Source organism: Pseudophryne corroboree, chromosome 8, assembly GCF_028390025.1.
Source record: "Pseudophryne corroboree isolate aPseCor3 chromosome 8, aPseCor3.hap2, whole genome shotgun sequence".
Classification (NCBI taxonomy): domain Eukaryota; kingdom Metazoa; phylum Chordata; class Amphibia; order Anura; family Myobatrachidae; genus Pseudophryne; species Pseudophryne corroboree.
Genome location: NC_086451.1, coordinates 456130316 through 456145711, shown reverse-complemented (window position 1 = coordinate 456145711; position 15396 = coordinate 456130316). Strand labels below are relative to the sequence as shown.

At 44.6% G+C, this 15396-nt stretch overlaps 1 protein-coding gene across 1 annotated transcript; it reads left to right on the top strand.

Annotated features, from left to right (window-relative positions):
• Positions 1-233: 233 nt before the first annotated feature.
• Positions 234-2383, top strand: LOC134947968 (uncharacterized). The gene is made up of 2 exons (XM_063935758.1): positions 234-1320; positions 1405-2383. The coding sequence occupies exons 1-2, from the start codon at positions 838-840 to the stop codon at positions 1591-1593; spliced, it is 672 nt and encodes a 223-aa protein (XP_063791828.1). The 5' UTR covers positions 234-837; the 3' UTR covers positions 1594-2383.
• The last annotated feature ends 13013 nt before the right edge of the window (positions 2384-15396 follow it).

The following is a 15396-nucleotide window of genomic DNA, read 5'->3' as shown; positions in this document are numbered from 1 at the left end:
GGAGTGCTTGGGTATATGTTTGAGGCTACCTGGGTGTGGCTGGGTTGGTGTTGGAGAGCCTGTGTATGTGTTTGAAGCTACCTGGGTGTTGCTGGGTGGGTGTGGGCGTGCCTGGGTATGTGTTTGAAGCTACCTGGGTGTGGCTGGGTGGGAGTGCCTGGGTATGTGTGGTTGTTTTTTAAACATACCTCTGTATCCGAATCATGTCTGGCCTGCCTCTGAGTTTCCTTTTCCCTCCATCGTCTCCTTTTTTTTTTTTAAATCATAAAAGTTTATTGGCAAGAGAAAAACAATGACAGATGAAAATAATTGACATACTCTGAGCACAAGAACATCTGTATACATAGAGTAGAAAATTAAGTGCAAGAGTTTGTCCCTATGTTATCTGTTATTTTATATGTGCTGTTTTACTTTTATTTATTTTTATTTGTTATACTCTTTATTTTAAACAAATCCAAAAACAATCAGGAGTTAGGAACAGACTTAGTAAACAGTATAGAATATTCCGAAGGGCCAACCAGTGGAATCCTTGGAAGGGCTTGTAGGAGATTACCGAGAGAGTCAGAAGGAAAAAGAAGCAAGAGTGGAGTTAAAAACTGAGGTGAGAAGAGAATGAAGAGGGGGAAAAAAAGAATATAAAAAGCAGAAACAAGTCTCGGGCGGGGGGAGAGCGAGTCTGGAGAAAAGTAATGTGGGGAAAAAAAAGGGTAAGTTGAACTAGGAGAGACCTGGGAGAGGTATTTAGTGTACCAGGGTGTCCAGACGCTGTGGAATTTGCTCTGCCCGGTGCAATGTGTATAATGTGCTTTAACAGGTGCAGGGGAAGTGGGGGCAGATATGTGTTTTTCAACCACTGCATTTCTGGGGGCATATTTGTTTACCAGACACTGTGTTTTTAATTTTTACACAGAAATGGCTAGTGAGCAGTATCGTCAATTCTGGGCAGGCTTCATTGAAATTTATCATGAGAATGAGTGCCTGTGGAGAGTGAAGAGCGCGGACTATTCCAACAGGAACAAGAAGAATCGGGCATTTCAACAGTTGATCGAGTACAGTAGAGGCCAAAACAGTTCTGCGGACATTGGTTGGGTGAAGAAGAAGATTTCTAATTTCCGAACAGTCTTCATAAAGGAGCACAAGAAGGTGGAAGAGTCACAGCGATCCGGAGCCGGGACAGATGAGGTCTTTAAGCCGACGCTGTGGTACTATGACCTCTTCAAGTTCACGTTGGAGCAGGAGCCACGGACAAGGTCACTGGAAAGCCTGGATCCAGAATATCCAATCCTCATGGAAGAGGAGGCCCAGGAGAGTCTGGATCTGGTAAGTACATAGACATTTGTATTGTATTGTTCCAAACAACATTTTGACTTGGAATCAATTTGCTGTTATTCAATTATTTTGCAGGATCTTACCCAGGAGCTGGAGGTGGAGCAGTCGACTCCGGAATCTGCAGAGGTGGTCGAGTCTGAGGAATCTGCAGCACCTCAACCACGTCCTCCCACACGACGGAGGACATCCAGGAGAGTCCCAGGAGAGTCACCTCTGCCGCCTCCAGCTCACAGCAATTTTTTGCACATGCTGAGGAGGTTCTGAATAGGTCCCCGGATTATGATCAAACCTTTGCCAATTTCATTGCGGCGGAGATGAGGCAGATGACTGAGGATCAAAAGAGGATCCACAAGCGCCTGGTACTTGATGCTACCACACGCGCCATCGACCAGACACTGGTTGATGAGTGTGAGATAGTGCCACCTGCCAGGCGCCATCTCCAAAATGTTCCCCCATTCACCTTTCCACATCACCATCCCATGCAGTATGCGCCGGTAAACCCTCCTCATCAGATGTCTTATTTTCCGACGGGACCCACACAGCCGAGCCCCTCCCCTCAGCCTAGCACGTCGTCCAGTGGCATGTACTCCGACATGCCACCTTCACAGGCATCGGTCCTGGGCGACCCTCGTTTTTTTAATTTATAAAATTTTGTTTTTCAGCCCGGTTTTTTAGTAAGTGTAAAAATCTGTTGTTGACTTTTTCCTACACTGTTGCTCCAAGTGAACTATACTGAGGTCTATAGTTCCGCAGCGTTGGTTTTATGACCTCATTGTCCCGGACTTTTGATCGTTGTGATAAGTCCACTCCTTGTGCTCCTTCAAGAGACTGTTCGGAAAAGTGCACTATTTCTTCTTCACCCAGTGCATGTTCGCAGCACCGTTAGCCTCTACTGTACTGTTGTAAGAGTTATGCCCGATTCTTCTAATGTTCTGTTGGGATAGTCCGCGCAAAAAGGGCACTTATTCTCATGATACAGTTAATGAAGCCTGCCCAGAATTGGCTTTATACTGTAATTTTTTCAAATTTTATAAAGTTTTTCAAAACCAACAAATTGTCTTGAGTATTTTTTCCAATTCAGTATGGGTGATTTATTTTGTAACTTTTTAAAAGAAGATATTTCTTTAAACAGGACCAGTCTTCCCAAAATCATGAGATATTCAGTGATTGCTAAAACGCACTATAATGCGTATTATATCCAGTTTTGTGGACTGGGGACCCACATTGCCAAACTGGGTGGGTCCCCAGGACACGCTATGCTGCAATCAATCTCTGAGTGTTCTCGTGGTGGGAGGGGGCAGCCAGTCGCCGAGTGTTACTGCAGCAAGAGGGGAGAGCCAGGATCAGAGTGTTACTGCGACGGAAGGGAGGAGCAAGGGAGCTGAGTGTTCCCACTGCGGGACTAGAGGGGGGAGCAGGGAGCTGAGTGTTACCTCAGTGAAAGGGGAAGCCGGGCGCTGTATTACCATGATAGGAGAGGGAAGCTGGGTGATGAGTGTTACCGATGGGAGGTGAGTTCATGGGCACCAAAAGATCTAATTATCTGTGTAACGGAAGAAACTAATAGTACTAGTATACTAGTACTTAAACCCCTGTAACATCACACAAATAACCGGATATCGACCCGCTATATTGCCGGGTCAACTCGGGTTACTGTGCGATGTGAAAGGGGCCATGGAGAATTCCCGGTATGCCTTACTCGGTAATTCAACCCAGATTAGAACAAGGGTTATTCCCAGGTTGAATACTGAGTCAGTGGCAGTGTAAATGGGTTACTGAGGCAACCTGGGCCCCATTCACTACATAGGAAGAGGCGGTGCAGAAATGACCTTATCTCCCAGCGCTGCTGCCGGCTCCGCCCCCTCCAATGTTATTGCAACCATTACGACATATTGCCAGGGCAGGAAGTCTGCCAAAGACTGCCGTTAGGGTCCATTGCCAAAATCCACCCGGGAAAGCCCCGTTTCCAATTCCAGGGTGGGAATCGGCATTGGAGATGTGAAAGGGTTTTGTATGTTGCACTTGTTTACATAGATGTTTGGATATGTGGTTAATCAGGATGAATAATGAAATCCTAGCTGCCGCCACAACAATATACAAGATAACAACATCGGGATGCAGGCCACCCGAATGCAGTCAGTGGGTCAAGCACAAATAAGCGCCTTCCGGGATCCCAAGTATATCCGTTATTTAGCTGCAGTGCAGTTACATTTTTAAAACCACAATATGCAAACAAATATGTAAATTGGTAATAGATGGTGGCACAAATCTCTTTGTCATTAACCAATGAGTCTTCATAAAATTTGGGTAATCTTTTAAAAAATACTGCACAGAGGGAAACACAAGGCCTTGCATGGAGGTAAGGGATTTGTAATTAGTTTCAGGACACGGTTCAATTAGCTAACAAATACAAATTTAAAACTAATCAACATCGTAGACACCAAGTAGAAAGGACACACCAAAACCATGCAGCAGACATCATTTATTTCACCACAGATAGTAACCAATCCCTGAAATACATTTACTCAATTGCAGCGTCCTGCCAGTCCTCTGCCCCAACACCGTTAAAGTAGGCCATGTACTCCTTCCTGATTTTTTTGGCCTTTGCATTGGTGGCTTGGGAGTTATGTCCTACAGGTGTTTCCACACCAGGCCACCTGGCAGAGTCAGGATCACGTGGCTTGTCTATTGGTGGTGCTGTAGGTGGTGGCCTTGTGGGTGTTTTTTTTGTGCCTCAAATAATTGTGCAAGGCGCAACACCCAAATACCACCCAGTTTATTTTATCCACCCTCAAATCAATTGGAGAAGTGAAGATACGAAATCGCCTACTCATGATCCCAAAAGCGTTCTCCACTACGCGTCGGGCCCGAGACAGGCGATAGTTATAGATCCTCTTTTCCAAGGTAAGCTGCCTTTGAGGGTAGGGCTTTAGAATGTTTTCGTGCAGAGCAAAGGCTTCATCTCCTACAAATACAAAATTCAGCCCCTGCTTGCACTCCTCTGCTTTAGGCAGATGTAGCTGCTGTGTGAGGAGCCGCCGATAGAAGCCGGTGTCTTTTAATGAACCCCCATCTGATGCTCTCCCATTTTTGCCAACATTTATGAAAAAAAAATTGTAGTTGGCATTAACAATTGCCATGAGGACTATGCTGAAAAAGCCCTTATAGTTGTAGTAAAGGGAGCCACTCTTGGAAGGAGGTGTTATGCGCACATGCTTCCTGTCAATTGCTCCGCCACAATCAGGAAAATGCCAGCTCTTGTCGAAATTCTCAGCAATGACTCTCCACTCCTCAGCTGAGGCAGGAAACTATTTATATATATATTTTCAGGGTGCTGAACTTCAGGTCCTGCAGCGATGTCCCGGTAGCCACGTAGCGCAGGGTAGCCACCAGCCAGTCCTGCACAGATATGGCCTGCCGCATGTTCGTATCCTGCTTCTGAATGAGAGGTGTCACCAGTCGCAGCAGCTCCTGGAACATCTCCGCATCTATCCGCAGATAATTCCGGTAATACTTTGGATTGTTCTCCTGAATCTGCTTCAGCAATGGCATATGAGAGAGAGATTCTCTCTGCAACAGCCACTGCTTGGTACAACAGGATTGAGCACGTCTCCTCTCCCTCCTCTGTGCTGTCTCCATATCCCACACCGCCACTGCCTGAGCATATAATACCCTGACTTGGTAGTTGTGATCCATAACGAAAAGCTCTTAGTTCTGTCTTGCCAAACAAAGAATAGCGCACTAGCAATGTGATGCGTTCAATTAGGTAAACCTAACTAGAACTAGCCACAAGCATATAATGTACTGAGTTATAATGGCTGATGCTATTTATTACCACAATACTGACACAACCCCCACTGTGTAATATCACCCTATTTTAGTGACACTCCCCACCCTATCAAAATTCCCTATGTGCACAGATAGTGACACTCTTCCACCCTGTACAATCAGCCTAATACAGCCACCCTGTAAAATCATCCTATATAGGACACTCCCCCACTCATCCCCTTATTTAAATGAGATAGTCAAAATCTCCCATAGCCAAAATCTCTTGCATAGTTAGACAAAATCTCTGGTAAAGTTAGTCAAAATCTCCTACTGCCAGTTCAAGGGAAAAGTTAGTCAAAATCTCTCAGTCAAAATCTCTCCGTGTGTATGCACCTTTAGTCTTAGATACTCCCCTGTGGGAATATTCCTCACCTTTGGTGGAAAATGGGAGCTAGACTGGTGGAGTAGATTATTTGTGCGAACTACTCCATGGCGATGGTGTTATCTTAATCCCAGTATATTAGTAGATCTAGAAACGAGAATTGATCTTTACTTGCTTTGTAGGCAAATCTCAAATTCGAGTCATTCTTGTGTAGGTCCTGGACAAATTGTTTGAAAGAATCCATGTCTCCATCCCAGATCAGAAAGTCATCATCAATGTACCTTAACCTTATTGATATCTTTTCTGTATAATGGTTATTGTCTCCCTGGAATACATATTCCCGCTCCCACCAGCTGAGGAAGAGGTTCGCGTATGTTGGAGCACAAGATGCTCCCATCACTGTCCCCCTGGTCTGAACGAAAAATTGATTATCAAATGTGAAATAATTGTTATATAGTACAAAATGGAGGAACTCCAAGAGAAAAGAGTAAAAATCGCTCAGCCGTTCCATATCCATGAAAATCTTTATGGCCTCAAGCCCCTTCTGATGATCAATTGAGGTGTATAATGACTCTACATCCATACTGATCAATAGCTGTGTCTCTTCCAGTCTGATGTCATTCACTTTTCTGAGGATATCTGTGGTGTCCTGAATATATGATGGAAGAGTGATCACATGATGTCTCAGGTTTATATCTATGAAGGTACTGGCCTGTTCCAAGAGATCAGCAATTCCTGAGACGATTGCCAGGAGGTTCGTCAGACTTTTGTGTGTTTTGGGGAACAAGTAAAATGTTGGTACTTTAGGTTTCAGCACCTGTAGGTATTCAAATTCTGACTTTGTTATAATCCCCTCATCAAGTGCTTTACCAATCATCCTAGAGTATATGGCTGCAAAATTTTCTGTGGGGTTAAAGAGGGCTTTCTTATTGCACCTCACGTCATTCAACTGTCTCCTGGCTTCCTTTGTGTAAAGCTCTTTAGACCATATGACAATATTCCCATCATTATCGGATGGTTTAACTACCACATCCTCCCAGGATTCAATTTCATGTATGGCCATCCTTTCTTTGTTGTTAATATTCCGAATCATCGTCCTCTGTTTTTTATGTAATCTGTCAAGGTCCTTGGATACCATCTGTATTAACATTCTGACTTCTGGACAGATAGTATCTTGCGGGGAAAAAGTAGATTTTTTCTGGAGTAATTTTACATTGTAAAGCATACGTCCAGCTTAAGCATTAGCACGAAACATATAAACATGGCCAACTGCCACCTTCCTTGCCCATCCGACTTGCAAAGGCAGAGCAGACTGCCCAATCCTTGCGTGAGGCCATCTGCCAATATCAGCAGGCGACAGTCGAGCCGCGTAGAAGGAGAAAAGGGCCCACCTGGTCCAGTGGTGCCCCTTGTCTGACACTGTTGTACATGCCTAAACTTCTCTACGACTGAACTGTCCGCCAGGGAAAAATACCTACAAAGCATTAAACAAGCCGTTATGAAGCCGGACAAACTTTGCCCTACTTTCCTCAGAAAGATGAACTCCATCAGGACTAAATAAAGTGCGATCCCTATAGTAAATGCCCAGATGTGAGATGACACGGCCTCTACAGTGCGGCCCACAACCGCGTTAACTCTCCTCAGCACCAGATCGATAGCGCCCGGTCTCACAGCGCCATGCCACACCAAATGTGGAATAATGTCCAACCACCATATTCTACAAAAAGACCACTCCTCGATTTAACTCCACCAATTGTCTCCGAATATCACACCTCAGATCGAGGGACGACCTAGATGTCAGCTTATTTGCACCTACATGCACTATCAGGAATATTGTGTGTCCAAACATACCCACCGCTTTGTCCAATACCTGGCGGAATGCCTCCCATCGCATTCCTCTCCTCCCTATCCAATGCAAGAAAAAAGCTTTGGGGTATCTTGCAACATATGCCGCTACCACCGAACAAGCCGCCTTGGGGTATCTTGCAACATAAGGGCAAATAGCCCAGGACTAGCTAAAAAAGGGGGCCTAGGGGCAACAAAAGCATAAACCTTACAAATGAGGAAAGGGTAAGGGCGGGAACAGGTCTCCTATCTTGACTTGAGGCAAAAAACATCAAAACTTCCCTCAGCCGGTAGAAACCGTAATTAAAACTGATGGTAAAGCAAATAATTCCTCAAGACACCCACCTAATGGTGATGAGTGGCTAATCCTCAAGTTAGGTTGCGCCTGATGTATCTGCAATATACTCCAGACCTCCACCTGCCTAGTGCCTGGATGGACCAACCTGCCGAAGCGTCGGCTGTGTCGTCATCGATACAGAAAGAATAAGTACCATAAAAACCTGGAGATAGACCCAAGTGGAGGATGCAGCGCTTCAAAACCAATCCAAATTGAAAGCATGTTAAAGGTGACCCAGCAGAATGAATCAGCCAAGAACCGTCAGAAACTGGTCGCAATCCATCATAAGCCAAGGCCACAGGACAGCTCCTGCGATTCAAGCAGCGACCAATGGAGACCCAGTGTCCTCTACCACCCGGATCCATCTTGGAGCGCTGCACCCGACACCAAATACCATCTTCGCGCACCACCACGTATGACGCTAGCATGGGCGAAGTGGACCTTCTCGAAGAGACCACCAATTCGCCCACCATAAACGCTCCGTGGATCACAACAGCATGGAACCATCAATGGGCAAGCATGCATCCTGAGGGGTGGGGGCGACCCTCGCACAACCCTTCAGGACCCAAGAAAGGAAAAATTATTTGGTATCATCCTGCTCCCCTCGAAAACTAAGGAAATAGTATATGCCGAAAGCATTTTAACAACGTACGCTCTGGACTTACCATACTAGTATAAACGCCACACAAAGACAATTATTAAAGAATGCAAACTCTTCCCTCCATTGCCCCCTGCGTATCAAAAACTGGCTTCACTGCTCCCACGCGGACAGATAAGCTGCATAATCTGCTTGGGCCAGAGCACGATGAGCTAAAGTTGCTTGGGCTCGAGCACAATGAGCTAATCCCTCCATGTCGGATGGATAACCTGCCACACATTTAAGGGACAAGTCTCACCATTTGGTTCAGCATGACGCGCCAGCCGCCTAAAGCGTAGCCAATCGAACAGAGAAACAGCATCAGCAATTCCATTATTGCTGCCCGGTACGTGTTTCACCTTAAGTAATATATTATTTTCCAAGCATCTGAGAACATCTGTGTCAGCACCCTGACAATCTGAAGTGAAGTTGGGCGCTGCCGATTAATAGCATGGATGGTGCCCAGATTGTCACACCAGAACACTACGTCTCTGTTCTCCAGCCTACCAGACCACAATTCCAATGCCACCATGATCGGGAAGACCTCCAAAAGCAACTTGTTGGTCATCAGCCATCCACTCAACCGGCCAAGGTGCCGCACACCATGTACCATTACAAAAAGCACCGAAACCAGTGGAACTGGAGAACAGTACTGGCAACCGGATGGGACAATTAAATCCACACGCCACTAAAGCTGGACAAAAAGGCATCCCAGATCAATTGATGCCTCCGAATGTCCTTGGACAACCGAATGTATTCATGAGCCCTACGTACACCTACAGTCGCCCTCTCTAACTTCCTGCAGAAAACCTTACCCATTGGAATTACATGGCAAGCGAAGTTAAACAAGCCCAAAAGCGATTGGGCCTGCCTAAGCATGACCTCACCTCTGTGGCCTCTTTGGCCTTATCAGCTATGGGAACACTGAAAGTCTGAAACATGGCTTCAGTGCTTTCAAGCAGCTTAGCACAGTGTGGGGATCCCGCTGGTCCTATTAGGAGAATGTCATCTAAGTAATGCGCAACACCTGTTTCCCCTGAGATCTGCACTAAACACCAATGCAAAAACGAAGTAGAACATTCAAAATATGTAGAGGAGATAACATCAGGAGACACTTGGCAATATATAAATTGTCATCTAGATGAACCCAAATAACGGAGAGCAGACGGGTGTTATGGATGAAAGCGAAAAGCTGATTCAACATCCAGCTTGCACATGAGGGCTCCTGGAACGAAAGACCAGGCAATGTGCTGCGCGGATTCAAATGGCTGATACGTCATGCTGCAGTGACCATCAACTATGGCATGATTCACTGAAGCGTCCAGATGCTGAATCAGCCTAAACTTACCGGGACCTCTCTAGGCACCACCCCGCGGCCATCTCTACACTGCTTATGCGTTTACAGGCAGCGTGACCGCCAATACGCTCCCTAACTTCCCTCAGCCAGAGGCCACGTGGCGGTCAAAACCTGAGCTCTGCTGCCCGCGGCCATCACCACACTGCCATTGCACCCTCGGCCCCTAACCAGAGCATCCGCTTCGGACCCTTCAGACACTCCCGCAGAGACCAGGAACCCCAGACCCGGGACCTCCGGTGCTGACACCCCCTGGCACGGCACCAGACCCTGTAAGATAACGGGCAGGTAGCGCCACAACCCTATGGGGCGATCCATGACAATATTAAGGGACAAAAAGGAGACAGAAGAAATAGAAAGAAAGGGAAAGTTTCAATATAAAGAGGAACAGATAACAGTAGTAAGTCACAAAAAAGTACATGAAAAGATAGGGGAAAAACACAGAATCAATATAACAACAACTGAGAGAATCAGCAGTACTTCTCTGCCCTAACGTCCAAAAGAAAAGAGGCCACCTACTTACAAACACATCAAGAGTACCTCCTATAGCCAATCTCAACCACTTAAATCCCACTGAAAACTCATTTAACCCTTCCCAACAAATCCTTAACCCCTGGTATGCCTAACAGAAGCATGAGCACACACGGCCGGGAGGTTTATGACACTACTGTCATATGTGAATGCTCTCCTTGTTCTTTCTATTGCAAACTGTCTTTTTAATTGCCATAGTGACTGCCGAGTCCATCAAAACGCTGATTATAGTCATGTAGAAAGCCATCTATCTGTGCCTCATTCTCATGTGTGCCTCATTCTCTGCATTTGTAAATCACAGTCATCTTTTCTTGTTTCTTTATTTTTCTTAATCTGTTTCTTGCGAAATTTGTGCATTTGGGAGACTACTCTGCTGATTGGAGATAACATCCTCTTCCATGTTACTTGAGGATGACAGTATGGCTAAAAAGTAATAAAAAAAAAAACTAAGATTAAGACGTCTTCCAATATTTAATAACATCATGGCATTACTACAAAAGGACAAGATATCTCTTCTGAAAAGCAAATAGATGCTGTATCAGCTGTATACTGTGATGTCCCACTGCACCAATAAAAATACAATTACCAATTGTCCGGTTACTGGAAATATTCTTCAGTAATATAACACATTTGGAACCTACCACTGTGAGTACATGTACTGTCAGTGTCACCCACACTGCCCATAGCAGCCACTGATTGACAGATGATCACTTTATTTCTGTTCCCAATGGACTGTTTGTGCAGTAGTGGCCACCACCTGTTCCCTTGGCGTGTTGTTGTAGCATGGACATTTTCTTTGTGGTGATTTTGCAATCAGGGAATCTTTTTTACACGCAGTCCATACGGAGTATGTCTTGCAGCTGATACATCCACTGCTATTCTTTTCCAAGCTGCCTCTTTCCTCTTATTGACATAATGGCCGGTGACTCTGCCACAAAGTAGATTATACTGCAGTTATGCAGAAAGCGGACTATCGGTGCCTCATTATCTACATTTATAAATCACGTTGGTGATATTTTCTTTGTCTCCTGTTTTTAGATTTATTTTTAATTTGTTCAGATTCTTGCAAACTTTGTGCATTTGGAACAATACTCTGCTGATTGGAGATAACATCCTCTTCCATGCTTCTTGAGGATAACAATATGGCTTAAAAGAAATGAAAACAATAAGATTAATAATTAATAAAATTCCCCCTTCCGTAAACCCCCCCCCCCCCCCCCCCGCCCCCAAATATTTCAATATTGAATAACGAAGCAAAGTTACCACAAAAGGGCAACATTCCTCTTCTGAAAATTGCACCAGTAAAAATAAAAATACAATTATCAACGGTCCGGTTGCAGATAATATTGTTCAGTAATATAACACATTTGGAACTTGCCATTGTGAGTACATGTACCGTCAGTGCCACCCACACTGCCCATAGCAGCCACTGATTGACAGATGATCACTTTATTTATGTTCCCAATGGACTGTGTTTGTGCAGTGGTGGCCGCCACCTGTTCCCTTGGCGTGTAGTTGTAGCATGTACATCTTCTTTACAGTGATTTTGCAATCAGGGAATCTTTTTTTTTTACACACAGTCCATACAGAGTATGTCCTGCAGCTGATACATCCACTGCTATTCTTTTCCAAGCTGCCTCTTTCCTCTTATTGATATAGTGGTTGGTGAGTCTGCCATAAAGAAGTTTATACTGCAGTTATGCAGAAAGTGGACTATCTGTGCCTCATTATCTGCATTTATTAATCACGTTGGTGATTTTTTTTTCTTAGTTTTCGGTTTATAGATTTATTTTTAATTTGTTCAGTTTATTGCAAACTTTGCATTTGGAACAATACTCTGCTGATTGGAGATAACATCCTCTTCCATGCTACTTGAGGATAACAATATGGCTAAAAAGTAATAAAAAAAATAAGATTAATAAAATTCCCCCTCCCATAAAAAAAAAAACATCATATTGAATAACTTATCAAAATTACTACAATAGGACAAGATACTTTTTCTGAAAAAGCTAATAAATGTTGTATCGGCTGTACGCTGTGATGTCCCACTGTACAAATAAAATAAAAATATCAATGGTCCGGGCAGGGCCAGGATTATGCCTTGGGTGAACCCAGGGCACTGAAGACAAGGGGGCCATGGGTGGGGGGGTATATATTAGATTGTGCATAACTCAACTTGACCCATCCGAGGAGGAACAAAATGCCCTGCTCCTGGACTTCCCTCTTAATATATGATTGGCGTCACCTGTGTTGAGTTATTTAATTAATAAACAAGGTATTTCAACACAGAAGAGGAGGAGATGCTGAAATCCATGGGTCATTTACAGCTCTCTCCCCCTCTTCACTCTACTCTAGTCGGAAAGCTCCATTGGTCGGTCATGAAAACTGATACCCATCTGTCTCTGCCTGAACTGCATACTGTCCTCGCATTCTGGCTGCCTGGTCCTGCTGCTGTCCTCGCATTCTGGCTGCCTGCTGCTGCACAAGAAGGAGAGCTAGTGATATCAATGTTCTCTAGCGGGGGGTGACCTGACAGTACAGTATCCCCTGCACACACACCCCTTCCTCAATCTGGCTATGGGTCCAGGTGCTGAAAATATTATTTAGTAATATAACAAATTTGGAACATACCACTGTGAGTACATGTACGGTCAGCGTCAGTGCCACCCACACTGCCCATAGCAGCCACTGGTTGACAGTTGATCACTTTATTTCTGTTCCCAAAGGACTCTGGGGCAGATAGCGCACGCTAACTCCCGCTGTAACCGCATCCCCGGGATGTATGATGCGGCTCCTTAAGGAAAGCAGGTAGTGCACGTCGCAGTTTCGTCTGCGGCGCTGCGCCTATCTGCAGGTGTTGTGTCCCCGATGTATTAAAGTTGGGGCAGTGTCTTACCGTTCAGTAAGTTCCATCTGTCCTTTAGTGTGGTCGGGGCTGGCGATGCCGTTCTGCAGGGTGTTCGTTATGTGGGGGGGGGGGTTTCAAACTATATTGCTCGCCGCTACACACCTCCACAGCGGCGTCTGACGTCTCCCCGCATCTCCTCAATGCCCAGCGCCGCACAGCGTCTTCACAGCTTAACCGCGCATGCGCCGGATCACTGCACAGGGCTCACTGGGTCCTGGGATGACGGCGCATGCGCACACACATTACGAACGGCGCTGAAAGCCAAAACAGCGATTCGCCGAGGGACCTAGATAGCGCATCGCTAACAGGGCAGGCTGGGGGATTATACATTCCGGTGATATGTGCAGACAGATCCCGGTGAAAAACAGAAGAGAGACAGCGTCAATAAGAAACATAAAGTAAATGATAATACATCTGCCCCTCTGTGCAGTGGTTGCCACCACCTGTTACCTTGGCGTGAAGTTGTAGCAAGTACATTTTCTTTACAGTGATTTTGCTTTTACAGAGGCCACGCAGTCATCAGAACATTTTCTTTACAGTGAATCTCTTTTTTTACACACAGTCCATACAGAGTATGTCCTGCAGCTGATACATCCGCTGCTATTCTTTTCCAAGCTGCCTCTTTCCTCTTATTGACATAGTGGCCGGTGAGTCTGCCATAAAGTAGATTATACTGTAGTTATGCAGAAAGCGGACTATCTGTTCCTCATTATCTGCATTTATAAATCACGTTGTGATCTTTTCTTAGTTTCCGGTTTTTAGATTTATTTTTACTTTGTTCAGTTTATTGCAAACTTTGTGCATTTGGAACAATACTCTGCTGATTGGAGATAACATCCTCTTCCATGCTACTTGAGGATAACAATATGGCATAAAAAAAATGAAAAAAATAAGATAAATAAAATAATTATTCAATTTCCTCCTCCCGTTAATAAACCCCCCAAATATTTCTTTTTTTTTTCTTCTTCATTTTCTTCCAATAAAAGAAATATTAAGTCAGATGATAGAAATTAAAATTCACTTATTAGATAATGTTAATATTTACAAAGTACGGCTTATGTATTATATGCAGTTATCAACCAGTATACATCAGAGATCAATCTCATTTCAGATGTCAGAATTCTATCTCTTCTTCTGCCTGAGCAATCTGCGTCTGGACTGCTGTAAAGTCAGCGACTGCTGCGGGATCAAGGCCAAGCTCTAGAGCAAATCCGGCATCTGTCGAACCCAGAGCTCGGAGGGCATATATTTTCCCGGCTCTATAATTAATGTTACTTTGGTAAATATCTCCAACTACGTACGGATGGATTGAACTTGTTCGCTATTGTCATCCCCAAGAATTTAGATAAGGAGCATCATGTGCGCAGGATGGATAACATTCCATCAGGCGTTGGAAGGAAGTAATTGACTTGAGCTCAATTTGCGCTTACTGCAAGTAGCGGGGCTCTAGCTTCTATTACGAATTGACACAACATCTTGAACCCTGTCAACCCAGCCATCTTCAAAAAGGTTCTGGCATGAGAAACGACATATGCTAGAATTAGATACCAGCATAATCACATAAACCTCACACGTCAGATGCATCCACGCGCCACTCAAGCACACTCATCTTATAAAATGAAGACACCACAACTGTAGTTGGCATGAAAGGGGTCAGCTTTTATTTTCTGACTGAGAAGGAGGCCTATTAAATACTAAAACTAAAATGCAGACTACCCCCTCTAACTAAGGTGGCGGGGAGAAGAACGGTTAAACATAATAAACGCAACATGTCTGATCAACATTATAATAAAGAAAAACAAGCAATAAAAAACATGTGTGAGGGAGCCTCCTGCCCCAGATGTTACGGGATTGGCCTCCTGCCTCCATCCCAGACATCCAAAAATCCAAGGACAGGGGTCGACCTTCTGCCACTACCCCTGTCCACCAACAGTTGTAGGGACGGAGGTACGCTCCGCCCCTACGGGATAAAAAATTGGGCCATCAGCCCCGCCATCCACATATGTTTTATACCAATTATATGGACCCACTTGGTAAAATGATGCCCATAAACTAATTATAAAAACTAAAAAATTACCTCAAAGTACACCCAAACTTACTAACCTTGAACTCATAATTAAATATTAAGTAACCGTTCAGAAAACCGGCCAACTGCCAGGTTACCAACCTGCCACCGAACTCTAAACCCACATAACAAAAACAGAAAACTAACTAAAGATACCTAAGAAAGCGGAACACAAACTAACGCATGAAAAAAACCAAATGGACTATCAAAAGAGAAAACGATCTAAAGGGACCTAAGAAC